The sequence below is a fragment of the Lagopus leucura genome, unplaced genomic scaffold (assembly GCF_019238085.1).
Source record: "Lagopus leucura isolate 7727_CA_CO unplaced genomic scaffold, USGS_WTPT01 Super-Scaffold_100012, whole genome shotgun sequence".
NCBI classification, from domain to species: Eukaryota; Metazoa; Chordata; class Aves; order Galliformes; family Phasianidae; genus Lagopus; species Lagopus leucura.
In genome coordinates this window covers 3,139,717-3,164,845 of record NW_024962267.1, presented here as the reverse complement: position 1 = coordinate 3,164,845, position 25,129 = coordinate 3,139,717, and the positions used below count along the sequence as shown (strand labels likewise).

Here is a 25,129-nt window from a genome sequence, read left to right as displayed (position 1 = left end):
AGAAAGAAGTAAGGGTGGTTTTTATTTATTTGTTTTGTTTTTAATAGTAGCAAATTTTGGAGAAGTAGCTGTATTTCTTACATTTATAGGACATGAGGGTGCATTTCAGGTATGGTTTGTACCATGTTAATATAAAAGACAGGTCGTGTGGAATCAGCCCTATATGCAACAGGGAATATATGGACAAAGACTTAATTTCTATGGGAAACTGCAGGCTTTTCTCTGTTTCTCAGAAGTAAGAAGTCTTGTACATCTGCAGGCATTCTTGAAAGAGGAGTCCAAAACCACTTGGCATCCTGGCCAACTACATAATGGGCACATGGATGGAGGCTTGTTAGAGCATGCTCCATGCACTCAACGACCAGTGAGATGTCAGTGTTAAGGCAGGCATCTGAGAGCTTTTCTTTCTTTGCTGCATCTGTAAAACTCAAACAAAAGATCATTCAGTGACAGCCAGGAAAAGTGACTTTTAACTCTCTATCCCACGTTGATTTGTGAAATTTCACTAAGGAGTTGGTATTTCTTGTTTCTTGTTTTAGAAGAATTCATAGTAATTTCTGAAGATCAACTACCCTGTCCATGATGACCTGTGATACAGTTTACCCCAAGAGCAGCCTAGGTTCTCTTCATTGTGAAACAGCAATGGCAAAATCGTGTAGGTATTCCCCAAGTAACTAGCAATGATAGTATCTCAGAATAAACCTAACTGTGTAAGAGGCAAATGGAAATAGAAATGCTGTGGTGCTAAGTCTCTTGTAGTAAGGTAGTTGCTTTGCAGAAATCTGTGAAATGCAACTGTACTAAAGAAACTTGAGGAACAAAAAGCCCAAAGACAAGTAGCTTCTGTTCAAGAAGGTGTTAGCAGGCACCTCAGGAACTGTCTGTCAGACAATTTCTGCATGGCATAACTACTGCTGGGGATACTAGAAGCAAAAGGAAGTTACTCCTATTTGATTACTAAATAAATAATAGTAACAGAAAAACACTGCAAGCACATTAGTTACATCATTAGATGAATGTTTTTTTGCCTTGGAGTTTGCTCAAAAGCTACATGCCAACGCAAATAATTAATCTTTAACTGAGATCTGAATAAAGTTTCATTGCACAAGTTTTTGTGTGAATAGCCATATTGTGATGCAGATGCATTTGAAGAGTAACTGTTAACATGCAGTCTTTTTAAAAAGTCATAGTGATTAGAAGATATAAAGCTACTTTGAAGGCTTTCTCAGCGAGAAGTACATTGCTGCTTTTAGTAAAACGCCTGGAAATTACTTCACCTTTCTGAAAATAGTCCTCTCCATATTGCTTTTTAGTGTCGGGGGAAAGCCGATTCCAAATAACCTCCTTCTCTTTCCGAATCTTTGCTAGATCCGTTAGCGGTGTTTTGAACAGCCCAGGTTGAATGCAGGAAACTTTAATTCCAAAAGCTTTCATATCTCTTCTGCAAAGACAGCCCAGCAATTTAATTGCATTAGAAATTCTTATCGATATGGTGGGATGTTTTTTCTGTACTGTTATTTCTGTCTTTACATTACATGTCAACATCTAAGTACTGTGTGGAAAGCACAGGTGTGAACTTTCAGCCTATTATCCCTAAATGAGAGAGGGATGAACTCTCCTAACTGCTTCACTGAGTGTGAACATGTATGGACAATGACTAGCATATTGTATTTCATATCCCAGTTCCCCTTCCAGTAGTTTGTAATTTGTCAGACTTGCCTGTAAGACCATCTGACTGCCTAAATGTAAGTATCCAGAGCAATTTTACATGTCTTAATGAACCCCTCTTGATCTCCATCTAATTCTCCAAACTGGTACAGATTCTTCTGGCCACATCTCATAATTGTTTGCTGTGTGTGTGTCTTATAAACACTTAGAAATAGGACATACGCTTATAGGAGATCAGGTTTTTCCTGCAGAGACATCTCAGTTCCCTTGAGTGGAATCTCTTCTCCAATAAGGCCCCCATGAGTAACTAAATTACGAGAATTTACATATAGATATACAAAAATACCATCCTTATGTGTCTAACAGGATTTGTATCTTAGATTTCAAAAGTGACATATCTATGCTGAAAAAAAGGTACTTTCAAGAAGACTTATCCCAAACTGTATAATATATTTAAGTTTTATATCAAGTGTCAGACATGTAAATCAGCTAATTGTAAATTCTGCATGTGCAGGTTTTCAGTCATCTGTTAGCCTTAGAAAATGAAGAGTGGTCTTTTTCTTGCAGGTGAGTGTTATACCTTAAGCTGTCATTAAATCCTTCTACCCCAAACTTTGAGGGGCAGTAGCCTCCACCACAGAATGCTAGCCGACCTCCAGTACTGGATACATTTACTATCCTTCCCTTTGCTTGTTTTATCAAGGGAAGCATATTTAATGTCACATTTATGAGTCCAATTAAATTAACTTCAATTGGCTCTCTAAAATGCTCAATATCCAACCAGTCTGTAGGAGCAGTTGGCCCCATAATTCCAGCATTATTAACAAGTCCCCAGAGACCTGCAAGGAAAAAAAGAAGAAAGTTAGGAAGCAATTTTCACCTAATGTGGTAGATTAATTGAACTGTGTGTGACTTTACAGGAGCAGTGATGGACCAAAATGGCAGTGAATCTATTGCGACTACTAATTGTTTTTTGTGGGCAGAAAAAAATTCTTTTGGCTGAAAACTTGGCACAGTTTTGAGAAAACACAATTCAAACAAATTGTAAGTCATTTTACAAAGAGAGGAAAGGTCACGTGGAAGTTGGAATTTAGGATTAAGTACTGTGGTATGTCATAATAGACCAGATTTAAGGCTCAAAGTTAGCAGTAATTAGAGTAAACAGTGAACATATCACACTAATTTGGGGAAAACTCACTTATTTTATCTAAAATTTTTTTATAAAGGCAAATGGCCTGGCGCTTACCTTCTGACTGGACTTCAGCTTTGATCCACGCTGCTGCTTTCTTAATGCTGTTTGAATCTCTCACATCCAGCAGCACTGTCTGAAGCTGATTGGAAGTTGCAGCTTGTAGCTCTTTGGCTCCAGTTTCAGTCAGGCAGCTGGCTAGAACACGGAATCCCTTTTTATCAAAAGTCTTTGCTGCCATATTTCCAAATCCTGTGTCACATCCAGTGATGAATATATATTTGCCAGTGAGGTTTGCAACTTTTGCCCCATTTCTTGCCTTCCAGTACCACCACAGAGAGCTGATGCTGAGAAAGAGTAGTATATAGAAAAACATTTTTACTGAAGTCTTCTGGACTCGCTCTTCTGAAATGAAAAAGAAAAGCTGATAGTTTTAAAGGTATAATTGGTTGTTGTTTTTTCTTTTCCTCGAGTTGGATAACTGCAACTGTTCAGAGAAGTGGGCACAACACAGAAGTTGCATCTTGTTTGTGCTAGAAATACAACTAAAAATCCTTGAGCAAAAATGAGAACTTGAGATATGTTGTAAGAGAGTTACACAGCATAATGTATATTATTAGGTGCTACTGTGTCAGTCAGCTCCCATCAAACATACCTGGCAGAAACACCCTCTAGAGAAGAGTAGCAAAAATGAAACGTTTGCATCGAAACCTACAGAAATGTTTGCATTTAGTGTCAGTTCACAGAAAAAGACTGGGACAGCTGATAACAAAAGGTAAATCAAGATCAGCAGCACACAGAATCATCCTTTTCTATGGATACTTCAGTAAGGTTAGGCAGGAAAAGTGATTTACTTTCTTTTACTAAAATCCTCTGTTGCCAATGCCAGACTCTTGAGAAGAAGTGCATCTGTATTTGTTTCAGGAGCATCAGCACTGCAAACCATGTTTGGGAAGAGCTCCCTACCTATGGTTGTGCTCCAACTGACTTAATAGTAAAGCTGTAAGTAGCAGCTGGTGATGGATTAATTTTCACTTAGAGAAAGCAATTCAGTTACATGTCTTCATAAACGCTTATGCCCAGAAAGCACCTAGTGCAATCTGCTAAAAAAATGATTTGAAATTGACGTAAGAGACTGCAGATCTTTACAAAGCTTACCTACCAGCAGTCCATCTCTGCAGGGCAAGGTGCAAAGAAGTTTGCATTTACAATGGCCAAATTTTCCTCTGGCAAAAAAAAAAAAATTAAAAGGAAATTGCAAACGTCTGTCATGTTTTTAAGCACTCTGATAGGAACAGGGACATTGATGTTATTTTCTGCAGATAGAACTGCTTTCTGCTCTGACACACAAGATTTTTATTTTATATGTTTCTTCTAAAAGTATTTTGAAACACATTTTTTAATATTTTTATTTTAAAAATAATTTATCATTCACTGTTTCAGAAGTGTTGAAGTTGAATACAGTATCACATTATTTTCCCTTGCAAGCACTGTGGCTGCTCGTGGTGCTTGCTTACACCAGCTCTGTGTGCGGGCTGGAAGTGACCCACAGTGTCGCAAAAGCTGCAGTGCACAGTTGCTGGGTTTCGTTGCTTAACTTCCTTTGCAGCATCAGTATAGCAGAAAGCGTGGTGAGGTAATTAGGCAGCTGCTCTCCCTGAGTGGTGTTTCACTGTTGCTTTGTTAGGACAAGACCCAGCAGAGCGACTGGTTTCCATCCCTTTCTTCCTTCTTTACTTTTGCAGCTCCTGCCAGCCCTGCCTGCACGGCCGCAGCCCCGCCGCGTGTCCACGCGCCCCTTCTGAGCAGTGAGGCGGGAAGCTGGGGCCGCAGCAAGGACAGCCCAAGGGAGCAGCGGGACGCAGGGCTGCGTTTCCTCACGTGCTGCTTCAGCTGTGACACAGGTGCTAAGTAAAGAGAGAGCAGGTTAATGTAAGAAAAGCACAGTTTGGACCTGTGATCTGGTCAGTAAATAAAAGTAACGGCCAATCCAGCTAGGCTGCTGGAAGACAAAGCTCAGCCAGGCGTTGTTTTTTTTCCACAGAATCAGGCACATCTGCTAACATGGGACAACTGGCAGTGCAGTGTGAGGCTAAATTCTGGTCTCATGGTTCGTCGGTGGGCTGATAAGACTTTATCAGATTAACAAAGTGCTGTAATGATAGTGTTTTAAGAGTGCTGTGTACAGGCTGTGTTTCCAACTCCAGCTTACAGGTGAGACTGAGAGGTGCAGCGCTGGCCCTCAGGCAGCAGATCTAAGATCTGCAGAAGTAAGCAAAAAATCTGTGTTTGTTTCAGGAGCCACAAACAAAAGGAGCACAAAAACAAAAGGCTAAATCAAGAAAAATTATATTTTCCTTTAGTTTCCTGGAGGCACTGGGTCAGAAGCCCCCAGAACGTTCCAGAAGCATCTAGGAGAGCTGAGGTGCTGAGGACAGGCAAGCCCATGTGAGATGCTATCCTGTGAGAATAACAGCTGAGGTAACCAACAACTTTCTGAAAGGTTTTTGTTTTACTTTCACTGCATTGAATTGATAAAATTTACAGGTTTTGTTGTTTTGCTTCTTGAAGTCTTGAACCTGCCTTTGCTATTTTTGTTTGCACAAAGGTTTGAAATGGCAAAAACACCAGCTGCCAAATTTTGATTAGGTCAAAGGGAGAAGCAAATGCATGTCCTGCTTCAAGTATATTTCAATAGCAGGTGGCGAGAGTAACTATAGAAATAGAGTAAGTAACTAGAGGTAATTGCCTTGCTGCCTGCCTCCTAACCTACTTGTGGGAACAGCTCTAGACGTTGTTTTGCAATTCCACGATGCTGTGTTTTTGTGACTAAGACATAAACACAGTATGACTTAGTGAGGCTAAACAGACTTAACCATGGAAGAAGAAATGTTTCTTTAATTCTGTGTGCTAGCTTCCCACCTGAAAGCATCCACCGGACAATCACCAGTTTGGACTTTATACTTTCCATAGCAAGGGAAAATCACACTCACATAAACAAACCCATTTACCCAGAGGTACTTTCCTTGTTTTACTGTAAGAAAAGTGTCAACAATTTGCCATTTCATTATGAAGAAATGTAATCTGTTTACAAAACAGGAAGGTGGTTTCTTGCCAACAAAGATCTTTTTGTTTGCAGCAAAAATGATAAAACCCATTGAAAGAGGAAGTCTTACTTTTGTCTTAGGTGCAGAAAGCAGGTTTGTGCGTAGAATACTTGTTAAAGATCTTCTTTGGAAAAGGTAGTAACTTTTTCAAAAGATTTACGTAATTTCCTTTTTAATAGCATAAATCTCAAATCAGCAAACTCCATGTAAAATTCATTCTGCTTTGTACAAAGTGAATGCTATGTTGTGTTTGTATAAATGCTGTGTGCCAAGAAAAGAATGAAGACATGGAATGTGGGTACTTTCCAACCTGACCAGCTTTGTGCCTATACTGATTGTTCCTACAGCTTCTTAAATCCTCTAGGTTTTGCCCTGATCAGAGCCTGAGAGAAGGCTGTTCTCTTTTGGCCTGATTTTGTTGTCTGGGTCTTCTGAATATCTTTATTACTGACATTTATTTTTTTCAAATGAATTTTGTAAACAATATGTAACAATGGATGCTCCAGTAACAGGTGTTGAAGTCTTCTGACTAGTTTCAGTCTGCAAACTGTATCAAAACTGCATTTTAACTAAAATTTCCCGTAGTTCAGGGTACCAGAAGAAAGATTGAGAGTTCGCTTCAACTTAATATTATTTAGGTTAAAAAAAAAAAAGTGGAGTGAAAAACAATAAGAAATACATTCAAACACCTGGAGAAATAAAGATGACAACAAATTGGTTTGCTTTGTTTATAAAGGATCGGAAGAAGGGAAGATAAAGCACAGTGCAGAAGCAGAAGCGTACTATAAGATTGAGGTCTGCTTTGTACTTCTCACCATCTGAAGTGCTATATCAGTGTGGCACAGTTCAGATGGGGATATTATACACAGGAGAAAGTCATCTCATGTTTGGCTCCTCGGCCTGGGGACTACTGTATGCTAGCTATAAAAATTAATTTGGTTGTGAATGCCTACCAAATAAATTAATGAAGCGTAAAAAGCTATTTGCTCCATGCTTTCTGTCCAGCAGACTAGTCCAGACTGCTTTATTTGCATATGTACCTCAATCACAAAACACTGAAACAAGCTGAACATCTGACACCTCAGTCTGCAGTGGCAGATTGAATCTATTTACCTGGTAGAAAAGTATAGTCACCTGCTACTGTGAGCATACAGTGCTAAATTTCTGACTATCTTTATGAAGCTTTGGAAGTGTTTTTTATTCAATTGCTAGCTGTGTTCTACTAGCTCTGTTCAGTACTGTGATAAAAATCAGTATGTTGTAGACTGCAGCTTGAAGCTGAGGAGTCAAAGTGCCAAAAGAGCACTTTGACTTTAATTTCTTACAGAAATTATCTGCTCAGGAATAAATAAGAGTCATTTTTATTCACTTTTCCTTGTGCATTGCTGGAAAATATCCTGAAAAGAGGGTAACTCTGGTAGTATACTGGCATAAACATCTACTCAAAGAAGAAGCAATTATTTTACTGCAGTTGGCTCAATGAATTGTAATCTTTTTCTTCCTGCGTAAAGAAGTGTAAGAATGTGTGAACTGTAATCAGAATGTTTCCCCTTCAACTCAGGGCAGGATGAGGGGACTTAGCCTGACACTACTGCTTATGTTTCATGAAGTAAATATCCATTGCCTATTTTGGCTTGGAGATCCTGCATGTGTTCCCTATCAGAATGCAAGAATGGGAGCATCTGTTCTCTGTTCCTTCTGTTGCTTTCATCTTTCAGTGAAGCATCTGTAGGACTGAATTTAGCAATAGAGAGTTTTCTCTTCCCAGAACATCAGAAGGTGGCAAAATGCAAGAAAGATGGAGGGGACTGCAGTTTTTCCACTTGTAGTTGTAAATCAGGAAGGTGACTCTGTATTACCAAAACTGAATGCTTTGTGTTCGCTACCTTCCATGCACAGGTGGATGATTTTTCAGCATGCATTCATTTTTTTCTGGCCCGTGTCATAAAGTCAGGTTAGAATTTATTAATCTTCAGGACTTTCTATGTTAACAAGTTGAGAAAAGTGGGGATTTAGCGGAGCCTTTGCAAGAACTAAGGTAGTCTGTGGTGTTAGCTCCAATCCATCACTGTCTTCATCCACTTCACTAGCAAAGCCTTTAAGTGGAAAGACTGAAGTAATTTGTGTATAGTTTAAACTGTGCTCTGTCTCTGTAAAACCAAGACTGAACTGGAGATGCTGGACTGTGTTTAAGTGTGACTTTGGTTGAGTGCTTTTGAAAGGAAAACTGGTGCAACTGTATGACCTTTGGACACAGTGGTCCTGGAGAAATTGCTGGGGGATAATGTCTTCTCTGCTGTATCATTTTCCTTCTATCCAATCCACTTGTATGCCCTGCACTGCATGGAATTATTTTTTTCTCATGATTCTAATGTATGGTGGATGAAGTAATCAGTTCTGTGATGTTATCTCAGTGTTATTTACCAAGTTATGCAGCATGCATTAGCAAAGATGTAGACTTATTGTCTACACTTTTTGTTATGAAAGTGGGAGATGACAGCAGGTTTGATAATGCTGTTGCTAAGTGCGTGGGACTGATTCTAAACTAGAAAAATAGAGTTCGGGTGAGCTATGTTAGATCCTGAGGCACTTTTTTGCAGGATGTTTGTCATGGAAAGTCTGACGGCACAGACCTGAGGGGAAGCCAACAGTGACTAAGATCAAGGTGTTACCTTTCCATCTTATCATATCAAACAAAGATCTCTGTAATGAGAACTGATTTCAGAGGAGAACTAAACCGTACTTGTTATTTCTCTCTAAACCCTGCAGATGTCATTGGTTGGGGCCACAGCATTGTCCTCACCAAAGTCCCTTATTGAAAAATCCACCGAGAGACCATCTCCAATGAGAATTCACTATTGCTAAGTGTTTTCCTTGCTTAAAAATATTCATCTTTTAAAGGAGAAGTTGTAAAAAATTTCATAGCTGTGGAATTGGGGTGAGCTGTGGATTAGAAACCACATAGCTAATACAGTAATTCTATACTGTGATATAGCATAAAATGAAGTTATAATAGTCTCTTTCCATACGTTCGTTGTGAATAATTTTTTTTTTTTTTTGGTAAGAGAATTCTCTGGTCTATTCATGTATAATTGCTTTCCAAGAGGTCTGACTTGAAGTTGTGAGATTACATTAGTCAAATTTAAACCCGCCGTTAAGTGTCAATGAACTGTAACCAGTGTGACCACAAGGTTATTGACCCAGGTGCAAATAGCCAATGCTCAATTTAAAGATGGGTTAGAGTAATGAAAACACGATGGGAAGTGTTTGGGTGCTTCACTGATTGAACGGGATTCTTCCAATTTTCTTCATGTTCTCTCGCAGCCACGGGTGAGTAACGTATCCATCACATTTAATGTGTCATAGATTACCGATGAAACTTCTTGAACTGAAGGGTGCCTGTATTTTTCCTTCAAAATAATCCAAGTTGAATGCTAAATTTAATCTGCGCAATTAGTGTTTTTTGAATTGGGACTATGATGGATAAATTGTTCAAGTTATATTTTGAAGCAGTGTGTCTTTCTGCATGTATGCTGTCATTAGTGTCTGATCAACCAGGATTTAAACAGAAAAGGAAAGACCGTAATGTCAAATGAGGATCTATTCTGCATAAAGATCTGATCTGAAAAAGATTTCAAATGGTTTTGGAGAAGGTCTGAATATAGTTTTATTCTACAGCATTTCTTTGTTTGCGTTTTCAAATGATTTCTCTTTAAAATCTGGATTTTTTCCTTAAATGTAATTGTTTATAAAAACCCCAGCAGTCATAACTTCGCTGGTAGTGGTAAAATGCAAATTCACTTCAAGGGAATTTTCTGACATATTCTCTGTTGCTAGTTTTTATTTAGCACTCTCGGGTAGATTGGATGATGTAATCTTCTGTTATCTCTGATTTTTGTTATCTAAATCACTCTTAATGGAGACATCAGCATCATAATTTTTCAAGGTGTAAATGGTCCCCATATGAACTTGCAGACCCAAAGGAATGTTGTTTCAATATTCTAATTCAGCATGCTATTGTTCTGTATTAGTGTAAGGTAATGAATGATGCCTGCTGGCTGTGGTAGAATATGGATAATATTTTATGTTCTGAACCTCAGGAAGGAAAAAGTGTATTTTCTTTCAGAAATGTGGAACAGTCACGTTTTTTTTTTTAATTGACAAATTTTGACAATTCCAGAAAGTTTAGCTCTAGTGAGTGTTTGTAACAAGAATCCCTACTGTAGTCATTCATCTTTTTTCTCCCACTTTTCCCATTTAAGACAGCATCAGAATTCAGACTAAAAAAAAATTGTCATATATGTCATAATGTTAAAATATGGTGTCAAAGCAAGCACTAAAGTGAGACTTCCCAGCATCATGCTCTATGCCACCATTGCAAGGACAAATTGATTTTTACAGTGTTCCATCACAAAATTTTATATAGATGTTATGATTACAAGGTCAAATAATAAATACTTAAACGAGGATGAGGCAGAGAATGACGGGGCTTTGCTTTACTTCTGCCATTTTCATCAACCTACAGCATGACATCATCTTTTATCATTCTGAAACAGAAATGCACTTTTATTTATTTTATAATCTGGGTAACAATTTCAGTAACACTGACTTCAGTGTAAAATCAGCTGTTAGATCAACTTTGTACATTTCCATTACTTGTTTGCTAAACAAAGCAAAGTAGTACTTACTAGATTTAGGAACAAATTATGGCTTCTGCGTAAGGACAAACTGCTGATAAAATTACCATTGTGATGAACTTTTGTAGTAGAAAACTTGTGTTCTTGATATTTCTATTTGCTGTGCTATTAATTGAGTGAAAGATGATTTAATTTTCTGAACAAAAGTCTGTAAGTAATAAAAATAGTCTTTCTCACACATAATTTTCTTTAAAACTTCTAAATAAGTTTTGTGTTGCTTTTTTTTTTTAAAGATGAACTAAAAACACGTATCCAGGATTAAAAGGCTGACAAGCCATAGGCTCATTGCATATTTAAGCTGTGTTTTCCTTAGAATTACTTCACTGTGAAGTGTTGGCCAGTCTGTGCTACCATTGTCAAACTTGTTATATTTTGTAAGTGGAGCAGAGAGACCATGTCTTGGGATCTCTAGTTCTAACCTCTCACCTGAATTCATGCTTAAAATAAATAGTCTTGACAATGTGATCATTGAGAAAACTGCCAGAAGTGAGCTCACTGAGAATCTTCCTATTTTGGTTTTTTGTTTTCCTCCCCTCAAGGTACTTCTGCATCTTTAGGATTGTTTGAACAAGCAGTTTTTGGAGATCTGTCTAAGACTACTTCAACTGATCAGGTACAGCAAAAGGCAGGGAGGAGAAAGTAGAACAAGTTTTGTGTTTTTACTGGAAGACTGAATTAATATATATTTTTTTCCATTTGGGGAAAATTGTCACTCTCTTCTTCAGTGAAAGCTCAAGTGACATTAAACTGCCAGGAACATATGCTCACTCTTTATGGGAAGCTATGTTTATTTCAATATTAATGGAATGGTCTTATCTAGAAATTAATTCTTTGTTAAATCCTTTCCCATGTGCTCAACACGGCTGAGTGAAATGCAGGTGATGTCTCATGTGAAACAGCAATATGTGTGTGATGCTTTCCTTTCTAGTTGGAAGCAGGTTGTGTGTGTTTTCTGTCATATAAAACAGCAAAATGTGAATTTGGCAGTGCACACATGCTTGAGACTTTAACTAAGGAAGTAACATAGCCTTGTTTGACCCAGTTACCATTTGTTTGGGGGAACAGGAAAAAAAAATTATTAAGATTATAAATTATTTCATTGTGTGTGGAGATGAATAATTAAAAAAAATCCCAGTAATTTTACTTTGTGAGTGACTGTTGTAGTCCTGATCAGATTTTTTGCTGTTACAGTGGTGATTTGGCTTTATCCATTTCCTTAAAGAGAGAATTTGGTTCACAGAGCAGGGCATCGTATAGTGTGAGGGGATCAGGATTTACTGACATCAGTCAACAAACATGGATCAACAAATTCTGCTCATCAGATACTTTCAGGCCAGAAAACTACATCCACAGAGCAGCAATCAATGATTTAATGTCTGAATTAAGAGATGTATTGATTGCAGTTCTGCAGGTACCTGTCTTGCTTCTGGTATAGTTCCGTAATATTGACAAAAGCAAGGATGGCATGGTGGATAATATATTCACTAAGTTTGAGCATGATGTAAAAGTAGGATAAGCTGCAGATATGCTGAAAAACAGGACTAGAATCCAAACTTGTCTAAGCAAACAGAAAAAAATGGGCTGAAGAGTGTGACATGTTATTAAATGCTGATAAAAGCAGACAGGAGTAATCAACTGTGAAAATACAGTTTGGAAAACAACTGGCTCTGAAACAAATTGCTTTCAAACATGAGTTTTTTTTGTGGAACACGGACTGAATCAACAACGTGATACTTTTGTTAAAAAAAAAAAAAAAGCCATATATATATATCTCATACTGTGTTGTGTAAACAAGAGTATAATTTGTGAGACATGAAATAGTCTTCTTTGCTCACTGTTGGTAAGACTCAATACTGTTATACACTCATCACTTCAAGAAAGAATCTGGAGAAGACCAGTGAGGGTTATCATAGGTTTGGGAGATACAGCCAACAAAGGAAAATTGAGTTGAATAGCTTTATTCATATCAACAGGGAGACTTCCTATCCTTCAAATAAATAACAACCTATTTGCAAAGTGGAAGAGAACTGTTTTTTCCCTATTGCACAAGAAGCAATGGGCTTAAATTCTGACATGTAAAATTCAAATTCGACATTAGGAAGAGTTTATTTTAGCAATAAGGATAGTGGAGCACTGCAATGCTCCTGGAGGTCATTGGGCATCTTTGATAAATATCCGTTAAAATGACAGAAGAATAATTAAATTCTGCCCTGGATGCTTAGAATTAACCAGAAGAATTAGGCCTTTACATCCTGTCTTCCTGATCATTGCTGTGCTAGAGATATACGTGTAAAATTTAGGAACAGATGATAAATGAGGAGGGTTTCCTGTGTCATGGTCTTAGTGATCAGCAGCAGCTGGGCCAGGCTGGGACAAAGCAGAGCAGGTCTCTGCCCACTGCTCCCTTGTAACGGAGCAAGATCTGTTATTAATATCTTGGGCTGTAATCCATGGATGTCATCTACAGAAAACCAGTAGTTGATTTTAATATGGCCATTGATGGCGAGAGGGCTGTTTGCATCAAACTGCTAAGCCCATTGGGGCAGCTCATTTAAGGCAGAGGTGGTACTGAAGCTTTTTAAAGGAGTTGCACTTTGGGCTGGCTTGGACATACTTCTCTGATGTGTTTTTCTACTCTAGTTCCACTTTTAGAATTTGCACTGCAATCAGTGGCATTGCCTTGGGATGATGGCAAAACTTGAGTTAAACAGGAGTCTAATGTAATATAGTTGTACTTTCAAGGACTAATGTTTGCTAATGCTATTTTTCTCCAACCCCTTCTCTTAAGGATTTTTGATTTGATCATCTACTCATCATGTCTGATCCTGTTATTCTGCGTAGCATGAAGAAACTGGGAGAAGATAACTATGCTTTTGACTTGGACGGTAAAAGTAAGATGTTTATTCTTCAGTCGCCTGATTTTGTCAAGCATAGAAGAGGTGGTGGGTGGTCTAAGTGGAGCTAATAGTCATATAGAATACAAAGGTAATAGTCTGTGGAATAAATACAGTTATGTGGTACCCGCTGCTGTTCTGTGAACCTACAGGTGTGCTGTCTGCAGAGCCTTTCTGAAAAAGCTGTTTATAACAATTTCTCCCTTTGGATGATATTTTCTTATCACATATTCAAAATGTCTACCTAAGTTCTTAGGTATCCTTAGGTACCAAGGCACTGCCTACTCAGTGTCTTGGTGTACAAGTAAATGGATAGAAAATCAGGAACTTGTCTTCCCTGGTTTTTAGAGGTTCTTTCAATAAATGTGTATGTGCAGCCATACCTCTTTAGGCAGAATACTGAAGAGATATTGCTCTGTGTACATCTCATTTCAAAAATCTGCATTCTTTTTCTTCATCAGAGTTTTTCCTCTTCCATTTTTCTCTGGTAATGTGCCTTTTTCCAGTTTGTATATGCAAATGCAGCAAGAGTAAGGTAGGAGAAAAAATGAAGAGAAATTGCTACATAAATATTTTGAATTCTGTTTGTAAGACTTGAGAAGAGCAGACAAAGGGAGAGGCATTGCAGTTTTATGTTAAATGCATAATACATAGCAAAGCCAAGCAATAGCACATTAGGGAAAATAAAGTGCAGTACAATTCAATGTACATCTGTATCTGCACCCTACGTAGAGTAAAAGGGGTCTGCAAGAAGATTCTGTAACTCAAGTATCACCAGATTGCCTAAGTAAGCATCTAAGCCTGTATTTTCAAAATCCCTGCCAGCTGTGCCTAATTCTGGATTTCTTTGAGCTTTCATTAAAAATCTTCTCCCAGGGAATAACAAAATGCTTGAGGTCATGCAAAAATAGCCCCTGTAATAACGTGGGCCTTATTGGGATTTACAAATATGGCATTCACTCCCAGTTACACCTGCTTCATCAAAAAAATAGGTGGTTTGGGCAGGCTCTGAACAAAACAGATTGATGAGTAACTTTTTATCTTGGGTTCTCTTTTTTCTTTTACTTCATCAGCTTTTTAGAGCAGTCAAATATTGATAGTGATGAAGACCGTAGGGATTTTATTTTATGAGAGATTACTGAGAGAAAATTGAACTGTGTTCAGACTAACATTCAAAGGCAGACCTTCTTGGAGGTATTTTTCATTAACAAAAATATCAGAAGAGAAATCACACTAATTTGCGTTATGTTAAATATTTTCTCCCCAGCTTAGATGACATCTTATGTTTATGGTCCTCCTTCAGCAACTTTAGTTCTGTGAGAACTTTACAGTGATTACAGTGATTACAGTGATTACAGTGATTACTTTACAGTGATGTTTTGTAGACTAAAATTGTGGCTTGCAGAAGAATTTATCACATAACAACATATATCATGAAATTGCAGCCAATAATTGAACTTTTTCAAGACTTACTGAGATTTTTTTTTTAGTAACACACTTCCTCACGCCTCTTCCCCTGCTGTATGGCAGTAGAGTGTACCAGCAGTGATCAGTGATCTGTCTTCACTTTAAAATACCTAGTAGTTGCTTGTTAGTGCCAAGTCTGGATTTCTAATCTACTGTAATTCACTGTTTGAGTTTGCTCTCAATCTTTATCTGAAATATGACATATTATAGAACTGTGAGTGTGATGGTAGCATCTGAAGACATTTGGAGTATTCGGTCTGGCTCTGGGCTTGATTGCATTGATTTTTGTTTTGTAGACTTTGTCAAAATCTTCATGTATAAAAGCAGCTGTTCCATTAGCAGATGGTACATGTGATTTTTTTTGGTCTTCATGTGCAAAAGGGGCTATGTTCCCACCTTCTATCTGCCTGTACTAGTCAGATAATTCTTTTGGTTTTAACCATCCTTGTCAAATGCTTTGCACTTTGCAGAAATTATTGTCCTGTGTTAGCTAATCTCCTTCCAACAGAGTCAAGCATATGCTTTTGCTGGGAACTTCAAATCTGTTGTAACTGCTTCCAAGAAGACAGTGTGGGAAATTATTCTCTTAGTAGCTTGAATGTATTCCTAAAATCAAGACTGGTATGGCAGATTATGCAGCTGATTTTAAAATTTGCAATAGAGCAGCAGAAACCACAGCTCTATGATTGTGACAGAAATAAACATGAACGTATTCTGGAAGTCCGATCTCTTCCCCAGCTATTGCTACCCCAGCACGCTGCCCTGCATCCTGCTGAAATGAGCAGCTATTTGTGTGCTGAAGCCGTACAGACTTCCCACTCCCCTTCCCTGCAGTGTTTCGAATGTTTAACTGAGGCTGCTGGCTGAAGGCAGTTTCAGTTCTTGGAGTACTTTGAACTCTAGTATTTATTGAGAGGGGAGAGAAGTGAAAAGGGAGTGAACAGGTGAAGGGGTATATCCTTCTTCTTCAGGGACAGAAAGCTTTTTGCCTGTTCTAGCTTCTCAGAAATTTTCCCGGATAGCTAATATTTATCCAGTTGTGCTGGAACAGTTGTTCCTGGTCTGTTAACTTGTCTAACGGAGTTGCTGCTATTACTTCTTCTGGGACTTCAACAAAAGACTTTCTATTGGGACCAAACCTCTTCTTTTTACAGCCGGGATTTTTTTTTGTCTTATAAAGTGTTGTCTCTGGTTTCTCAATTTCCTTGGAAATGCAGTCTTCTGCTGAATGTAGTGAGCAGTTCATTGAATTGTTAGAGCACCTTTCCAAAAGCAAACACTGGTGCTTTAAAATGCTCCTGGCAACCTGCTGACTGATCTCTTCTGCTCTATAATCTCCAGCAAGGTCTGTTTCAATAACTGTCTCTTGTACATATTACTAAGTATTAGATCTTTCTGGATCAACAGTAGAACACTGCAACTGTAGGTGTAGTTAATAGCCAGCTTTACTTGGGAGGCCTTTGGGGGTGCTTTTTCATTTGTTTGATTTAAGTATCAGATTTCCTCAGGCTTACTTTTTACCATGTTCACATAACTGCAGTAAAGTCTCAAATTCTTGACCACCTTCTGCAGCTTTCCCTAGATTCTGTGCTTCTTTCAAGCTGAAAATTTTCCTAAAGCATTCAAACATTACCGTTGCTTTTTCCCTAAGGTTAATATGTTGTTTAATTGTCCCTACGTTTTTTTGCTTGCTATGAAAATCATACTTCGTTCTATTTTTCTTATTTTGCAATCGTAACAGTGAACTATTACATATGTTTCTTTCCTTCAATTTAAGTACAGATAATGTATTTAAATTGAACTTACCAATTGTACTTCCAAATTTTCTTCCTGCATAGAAACTGTTGGCAAATGAAAGCTGTACCATATTTCCTTGTTCTCTTGAATAGCATTGCTACGCTCTTGTTTCCCTCTTCAGGTTTATAGGTTAAGATTTCTTCACCTTTAAAGCATGCTTATTTTGCTCTCTAAATCAGTTTCTATTTCAGCAGATCTTTTGTTTTCCCTTTAAAATCCCTCCCAGCAGCCGGCTTGTTCTTTGTGTGTTTGTGTGTGTAATACACTTGGCATTACCAACCTGCAGAGGAAACTTCCTCTAAGGCTTTTCTTATGCTATAAATCCTCAAGGAAAGGTTTCAAACCGCTATGGCTGTCACCAGCTGCCAAACTCTAACAAAATGAGAACAGCAATTTTTCTTTCTTTTCTAACACCAAATTATGCTTTCTAATAATAGTTTTACGAGTATGAATCCTTCCTTGAAATGTCTGGGATTCATAGGATATACTTATGTAACAAACAGAGCAGAATGAAACCATTATTTGCTAAAGCCAAATAAAGTTACTAACCCCTAAAAGGAGTTGTAATTAGGTATTCCTTCAATCCCAAACTCAGACCACTTATTTCTAGCATTGCTACCTTGGAAAATGCAAAACCATTTAGAAACTAAGGAGCTGCCATACAGCATAACTGTATCTTGTAATATAATTCAATTTCTCTAAGTTATGGTTTTTCAGAAGGTATCCCAGTGTCTGTTCTTACTCTCTAGGGGCACAACTGCCCCTTTTCTGCAGGATCTGCCATCTCTAAGCTGTTGGAAGGCAAGAGCTACAGCTCCTCCTCTCAGAGAATGCACATGGGCAATGAGGCAGTGTCCAAGTGAGCTACATAGCTGCATACTGGCAAACAGTTTGCAATGAAAATATGTTGACTTGTGGCAAATGTTTAATTGGTGATGAATAACGTATTTAATGAAACACACTCTGTCATCTTGGGAATTGAATACTTGAGACTATTTCTTCAAGAGAAAATAGGCATAAATAGGTATTAACTTGCCAGGGCATTTTTAGACTTTTGTTAATTCTTGTCCCTGATTGGATATATTAGAGGGAATAAGATGCTTTATAACTTAGGAGCAGTCAGATCCCATGGGGTTCTAGGACTTGTTTTTCATACCTACGGAAGATGGTATTTGTGAATGATAATTATTATTAACCGGACTGTGCGTTTATTTTCCCTAACAGGTAACAGCTTCAAGAAATCAGAGTAAGTTGTATACACAAGTGCAACAATCAATATTTCTAGGAAAACTCAACAAAGTTAATGTCATCCAATCAAATTGACACACTTATAGAATATAGGGTATTTAATAAGAAGCTATTCTCTAGGAGGAAATCTGCCTTAATTAAGGAATATGAATTAGCCTTGTTTGCTTTCTCTTCAGGCTTAACTTTTAGACCGTAAGTGTGAACAAATTTCTGACATAATTAAGATATTAAGATTTAAACCATAAACTTCTAGGCAGATAATGACTTAGAGATCTTGATCTTCAACTATGATCGGAGATGTGAATGGGGATAAGAGGAAGGCCTCTTCCTAGATCCTGGGACAACTCTGTAGCTGACTGGAAATGCTAGTGGGTATGTAATTCATGCCAGCTATTTCTGGCACACTGTACGCAGATAGAGAGCTACTCTTGACACAGGGAAGGGAGACCACCTCTTAATTTTTGTCCTTGCCATGTTGCCCATACCAGAGAGCACTCACCCAGAATTCAAAATCTACTATGGTCCTTTCATTTCAATGGCCCATTATTTCAAAACCCAAGCTCTCTTGAAATGTTATAGAAAGAATGGAATCACAGAACTGTAGGGGCTGGAAGGGACCTCTAGAGATCCTTGAGTCCACCCGCACTGCAAAGCAGGCTCCCTAGGCCAGGTTGCACAGGTAGGCATCCAGGTGGGTCTTGAACGTCTCCAGGCAAAGAGACTCTACAACTTCTCTGGGCACATGGAGTTCTAACATACACGTATGAAGCTTCCTTCAGGCTTTCCAGGTTCTGGTTACAGCAAATACTACTGGAATTCATCTTTCTAATAAAAAAAAATCCAAATACAAAATTCCTTACTTCTTCATAAATGATGGTGATAGTTACTATACTATGGATGCTGTCCATTATAGTACAAGTAGACATTTAGAGTTTTATGGACCATATAGAGCAGCAGCAGATAATGCTAGCTCTTAAAGAGAAGCTGTGTAGTGGTGTGAGATTCTGCTGCTACTAGGGGAATATGGATGTTCAGATAGTGTAAGAGGGAAATGGAAGAAGGCTTCTCTGTCTTAAATAAGGACTTAAATAAGCCAAAAATAAATAGTGTTTTAAGGAGCTGATTATGAAACAGTGCATAAAGCTTTAAATCATTTTAACCTAACCTCTGTTCAACTCGCTAACTAAACTTTAAAATTACCATAAAATCACTGATTCCAAAGAAATCTGAAAGAAACAGCTTGTCTCTTTAAAACTTCTTGGCAAAATGTCTCAAATAATATGTAATTTCAGAGAACTAACCAAGAGAATAGAGGAATTAACGTGAAAAATTATCCTTTCTTTGCCAGAAATTTCTATGCATATGAAGAACCTTCTGTTAAGAAGAAAAATGATAAGTGAGTTAAGTTCAATTCTGTGTACTATCTTTCCATATAGAACAGAATCTGTACTAAATGCAATTTTGTAATTGTATGTTTTCTGTTCTTGAAGGTCATCCAAAAAGAAAGAAAACGTCATTCGTGTTGGCTTCTTTCAGCTGGTAATGAAAGCAGTAGATATAAATGTCTGTATGGTTTTGAAGAATAAATGATAGTAATGTATACGGTGTTTTGGAGAATAGCTGTGAATAAGTCAAACTTGTAAGAAATTAAACCACTTGGCATGAAATTCTACTATTCAGTAGGAATTTAATAGAACTATTTCTTCGTTAGCTGAGTATTAATTACCAGTATCTGTGTAATAATTATCTGTTAAACACGTTATATAGAACCTGCAGGTTACTATAGAAAACTTGGAAATGCACAATGCTGTGTGGTATATGTAGCCATAGGTCGTATATTTGATCTGTCCTGGAGAGCCATAGAGTGTGTCACAATTTTGAAATGAACATAGTAGAGAAACACCCTCTTAGCTCAGTCCCTTTTTTTACTGCATGCTAAGTCATGTTTCTATATATTTCTCCTAGATTAAGACTCAGTGCACAATTACCCAGTTCAACCAATGCAATTTAGGCTATTAACTATGAGAATTTGTTCTGAAATTTTGAAGTGGATTTCTACCACAGCACCCAGTTTTGAGAAATTGGATAGTTCTGTTCAGAGTCTCTGCAAAATGTCCTGAGGCTTTTTCATTCCTTCCTTCTCCCTCTCTCCTTTCTCACAGGAAAACTGCAGAAGTGACTACATATGTGGATTATAATTACTGTTCTTAAGATAGTCTGGAATGATGATAATGTGGAGTGATATTGCCTTATTAATATTATATGATAATACTCTATGATTCTATACATTCCTTCACATGATCAGATTCTGCTGTCGAATACTTAAAGGGAGTTCATCATAATTTATGAGACGGTAATTACAGGTACAATTCTATTAGAGTGGAGAGAGATATTTCTCTTCTCTCTATATTGAAGAAATGATGACTCTTAAGAAGAAAGGTTTTGTATCTGATCCACCTGATTAATGATTTATCAGCATACAAGCAGCATGAGACCATATTTTTTTTCCTGTCTCTTTAGTTTCGATTTTCTTCACCTCTGGAAATTTTAATGATGGTTGTTGGTAGCTTCTGTGCTATTCTTCATGGAGCAGCCCAGCCAGGCATGTTGCTCGTGTTTGGTGCAATGGCAGACACGTTCATTGAATATGACGTTGAAATGCAAGAGCTTAAAAATCCAAATAAAACATGTGTAAATAACACCATAGTGTGGATTAATGGTACTGTTCATCAGAATGAAAGGAACACCACAATAAGATGTGGGTAAGTAGTAGAAATGCTTGTTTCTTTTATTGTGTTACTGTGGTTTGTTTAGAATGTATTCCTACAAAAGACCTGGCTCAGCCTTTGAAGTTTACGTGGGTAAAGGAGGGATGGTTCTTGCTACAGAGCCTTGCTTCAAAGCTGAAGGGAGAGAAGTCCAGCTTGGGTCTTGATCTTTCAGCTATAGATGTCAGCAAGGATATTCTTTGATAGTGATAGTGATGATAATGTATGTCTGCGTGCCTCTGAAATCACTGATATGTTTTCTTTGATGACCCAATAGGTAACAATGACTTCTGGACATTTTGGTTAGCACTAAGGTGTCTATCTTATAGGTGCCAGCTGGCATCTGAGCAAGTCAACTAAACTTTAGTCATTGAAATGTGCACTTCTAGAATGCAATTCGTCTTGGCTTATGGGAGATGTCTAAGGCAGGTCTGATGAACTGTCCTTTAAGACTGCCTTTTTCTTTCTGTTTATTATAATAAAGACAGTCCAGATGAATCATTCATGTATACATACCTGTCGACAAATCTGAACCTGTTAACTGTTCTTAGGGCTTGGTTTTCAGTACATTGTTCCAAAAGTTCTCTAGTCATTGAGTAATAGTAGATTAGGTGTGTAATTAGAATTGAAACTTACTTCTTTAATGATCTCTGAAATTCAGAGCGTATGAGAAGTGATCTGCATTCCAAAATGTAGGTGGCTGGAGCCAAATTATTTGATCCAAGCTGTCCAAGCTAAACCCTGAGAAGGGACTGGCAAATATAATACAGAATTTGCTACAGACCTCTGCTCCTCTGCAGCACCAACTAGCTATCAGGCAGGATACATAAAAACATTTAAAATGGTGCTAAGTATTTATGTTAAACACCTGAGTTATTTTCATGACTGTATTTTGCTGGAAATCAAGTCAGGTACATACTTTCCCTTCTGGCTTAAAATGGGAGAGTACTAAATTCTGGGCCTACAGAATAAACTTGCTCTCTGCAGAATGTTTAAAAAATATCTAAAAGAATATCCAGTAAGTAACCAAAATGTTTGTTTCAAAGTAGTCTAAGTGTAATACCAGCAATTCAGTGCACTTTACAGATATTAGGAGTAATTTGATAGAACTATTTCTGCTAAAAGAGATGATCACTTGAGGTAAGCAGGAAAGTAATATGTGAATATGCTTCAACCGCCCTCATTTCTCCCTGTAGAACACTGCTTAAATTTGAGTGTTATTCATTGGTATAATGGTACAAAATAAGGTAATTCAACATCTAATGAAAATTTGCTTGACAGGTGCTGCCTAAAACACCTTTCTTACCTGTGCTGCTGCCAAACACACAGACCTGTGGGGCTTCTCATCTGGCCCTTTTACACTGTAGGGCCGTTGCAGGATGCACGATTTCCTGGTACCTGCCAACTCCCAGCCCTGTGCCACAGGAGTATCAAGCAAACCAGCGCCTGCTAACAATAGCCTCAGGACCAGGAAATTGCTTCTGGTAGCAAAACAAACTGACTCGCCAGCTGACTTGACTCTAAATTTGAAGACACACCACATTAGAAATATGTGAGAAACTAAAAACTGTATTGCTAATTCTTTTTTTTTTTCTATTTTTTTTTTTAGACTGCTTGACATTGAAAAAGAAATGACCACTTTTGCAGGTTACTATGGAGGAATTGGTTGTGCCGTACTTCTGTTAGGATATTTCCAAGTCAGTATTTTGCTCTCAATTTTGATTTCAAGGTTTAAATCACTAAATAATTAAGTTTGTCATAACTGTATTCCCTTTAACTGCTTAGTCAACATCGTATTTTAGCAGGATAGACAAGCCCAGTTCTGAACCTATTGGATGAAATATTTTAGATCTGATTATCTGAGACTTAGGATTTGTTCATGCGAACCTTAGTACACAGATGCATTTAACCCAGTGAGATGACTGCGTGCTGCTGCTTTCACGCCAGAAGAAATATTTGCTTGAATGTGGTTACTATGGAAGCCACATGCTCTCCTGCAAATAGCTAAAGGGCATGCAGTTTCCCAAGTAGGCTAACTTGAGCTCTGTGTTTCTGTAAGGGAGATATTACAGAGTGATAGAGTAAAATTGGTGTTGGAATAGAATCACACTGTATATGTTCTGTGTACTGATTCAAACCGTATGACTGAGATAAGCTACAAGCTTGGACAATTCCAGTACAATCTGCTTGAATTCACTGCTTTTGAATCTTTTTATAATCACGAGAAGCACTTGTCGTTCTTTTTTCTAAAAGCTGAGTGCTTTGCTGAAGTAGAATGGCTGCCGTACCTCCATTATTTACAGCAAATGGACAACTGTTTTCCTATGACATTTATGTAACAGTGCAGACTGACCTTGTCAGTTCTGTCAAAACCGAGATAAAAGTTTCATCCAGAGGCTTTAAGAAATGTTGGATTATTTAAAGATCGAGATCATAAAATAGCCCAATGTTTGTATGTGTAGCTAGTATGTATTTTACCTGATGCTGAGCTTATTGATAGTCAAATTACTTTTTTTTCTTTTTTTCCATGTTAGCCAAATTGCTTTTTCCTGTTTGTAGAAACTAGAAGGACTTTTCACTGCAATTTGTTAACTGCATTATACTCTTCCTAGATCTGCTTTTGGGTTATGGCTGCAGCTCGTCAGATACAGAAAATCAGGAAAGCTTATTTCAGGAATGTTATGAGAATGGATATAGGCTGGTTCGACTGCACGTCTGTAGGAGAACTGAACACAAGAATTTCTGAGTAAGTAATCTGGAAAAAATATACTACATAGAACATTTTTGCACTTCCAGACACCATAGTGCCAATTTAGGCATTTAACAAACATCTTCTAGTACAAAATAGAGAGCAGGGACGAGGCTCCCCCGTGTTGGAAGTAAATGCTATGCTACAATTATGTTTCTTTATTTTATTTCTTTTGTTTTTTTATTTTTGCTACCTCCTCCTTTGTCTTTTCCTGTACCCAGCCCTTTCTGAGTCTCCCATTAGGCTGCCAGCACGTATTCCTCTGAGGTTCGAGTTAAGGGTTTCAACCTTCTCACTTAATGGAAAGGAAAACTGCACGCAAACTATGCTCTTGGCTTTTGAAAGAAAAGAGTGAGACTTGCTTAATCTTCTGCTAAAGCAGCAGTTACAAGCACTTACCTTTAGAAATCCAGGATCCAGGGTAGATGGAGAAAACGTCTGGGTAAACGTTTAGCTCTGAGAAAAGCTGAGTTTAAGGCTTGCTTCTTTGCTTTGTAGTTCCTGTTTACTTAAAGAAGCTGCAAGACGAATATGCCGACTCTAGGTGGCTCCCTGTGCTCTGTCTTGCCTGCATAATAATAGGGACAGCTGCAAAAGATTTCCTGTAGTTGAAGGGAATTTTTTTGTCTTTACTGACAAGTAGTAACTATGACTTTCTGTGTTGTTTTTCTTGTTTTTCAATGAAGAGGAAATACAAAATGTAATTGGCTGTGAGGAATATGACTAAAAAGGTGAAACAGACACGTATTTCTTGAATAAATAACACCCGGTTCACTGATTGTTAGGATAACACTGTCTTGAGCCTTCTAAAAGCTTCCTGAATGCAAAAAAAAAAAAGTTCTTAAGAAAATGTAAGCATGTTATTGAACTCAGCACTCTCACATTTCAAGTAGAGGACCGTACTAATAAATCTGCATCTTAAACATCAGTGCCACTTGCTCCTTTTTGTTCCAAGAGCTCCCGGTTCGCCTGTTCTCAGGGGTGAGAGTAGCCAAGAGCAGCAGAAGTGTAATGACTATTTTGTTTTGAGATGTTTTTTCTGTAATGGCAATATATAAATGAGACCAAATGAACTCTGCATTTGCATGGGGTTCGAATTATGTTAACCATTGCACCGCTCTCCCACATGTGACACAGCTGTCATGGTTTCCCAATACTTCCAGCGATACTGTATCCCTCTATTTTTCCACTCCGTCATATTCAGAGAACAAACTGCCTGGTGTAAGGTTGAATGATGAAGAGAGTTAAAGCCTTCCTCCTACCTCCTCAGCAAGGCTGCAGTTAGTGCTGTACAATGGGGATATGCCATATCAGTTATACTATCAAATGGCTGCATCCAGCTGAGATGTCTCTGCTCCCTTTGCATCAGCTGGGGCACAGCGGTGAGCGAGACTGCTGGCAGGATGGCTTTTCCTGGGAAAGGGCAGAATTTTCTCTGTAGTATTCATGTGTAAAATAAATGCCGGTTGCCATTGTAAAGGTTCCAGGTTTTCTTACTGTAACTGAGCATTTTTTGGAAAAGCCCTCTGCAAGGGAAAGCAAAAT

General features: G+C 38.0%; 2 protein-coding genes across 8 annotated transcripts in view; one reads left to right on the top strand and one right to left on the bottom strand.

The window, feature by feature from the left end:
• Positions 1-3: 3 nt before the first annotated feature.
• DHRS9 (dehydrogenase/reductase 9) lies at positions 4-24,118 on the bottom strand. Of its 3 annotated transcripts, XM_042874778.1 has the most exons (6): positions 23,984-24,118; positions 13,939-14,051; positions 2,915-3,204; positions 2,249-2,507; positions 1,278-1,441; positions 4-418 (listed from the first exon to the last, which is right to left on the bottom strand). In XM_042874778.1, the coding sequence occupies exons 2-6, from the start codon at positions 13,998-14,000 to the stop codon at positions 192-194; spliced, it is 1,002 nt and encodes a 333-aa protein (XP_042730712.1). In that variant the 5' UTR covers positions 14,001-14,051; positions 23,984-24,118; the 3' UTR covers positions 4-191. The 3 variants fall into 3 exon arrangements, with proteins under 3 accessions (XP_042730712.1, XP_042730713.1, XP_042730714.1); XM_042874779.1 differs by lacking the exon at positions 13,939-14,051 and having other exon boundaries at positions 2,915-3,262; XM_042874780.1 differs by lacking the exon at positions 13,939-14,051 and having other exon boundaries at positions 2,915-3,259.
• ABCB11 (ATP binding cassette subfamily B member 11) overlaps positions 9,189-25,129 on the top strand; it is a 44,644-nt gene continuing 28,703 nt past the window's right edge. For 2 of the 5 annotated variants that reach the window (XM_042874773.1, XM_042874771.1), the window contains exons 1-9: positions 9,190-9,294; positions 11,201-11,274; positions 13,450-13,552; positions 18,044-18,065; positions 19,416-19,463; positions 19,558-19,606; positions 20,588-20,829; positions 22,445-22,532; positions 23,448-23,581. In XM_042874773.1, coding sequence (XP_042730707.1) covers positions 13,477-13,552; positions 18,044-18,065; positions 19,416-19,463; positions 19,558-19,606; positions 20,588-20,829; positions 22,445-22,532; positions 23,448-23,581 — 659 coding nt within the window. In that variant the 5' untranslated portion in view covers positions 9,190-9,294; positions 11,201-11,274; positions 13,450-13,476. Of the gene's footprint in view, positions 9,295-11,200; positions 11,275-13,449; positions 13,553-18,043; positions 18,066-18,320; positions 18,440-19,415; positions 19,464-19,557; positions 19,607-20,229; positions 20,421-20,587; positions 20,830-22,444; positions 22,533-23,447; positions 23,582-25,129 lie in introns of those variants that run through there. The other 3 variants (XM_042874772.1, XM_042874774.1, XM_042874775.1) reach the window with 3 other exon arrangements.

Excerpts from the sequence above, each read along its gene's own strand:
- DHRS9 (XM_042874778.1), bottom strand. The coding sequence starts at position 14,000 with ATGCAGATTTTTGAAATGAGATGTACACAGAGCAATATCTCTTCAGTA. Across the intron at positions 2,508-2,914 it reads AGCTGAAGTCCAGTCAGAAG|GTCTCTGGGGACTTGTTAAT; the intron begins GTAAGCGCCAGG and ends TTTTCCTTGCAG. Across the intron at positions 419-1,277 it reads AGAGGACTATTTTCAGAAAG|ATGCAGCAAAGAAAGAAAAG; the intron begins GTGAAGTAATTT and ends TGAGTTTTACAG.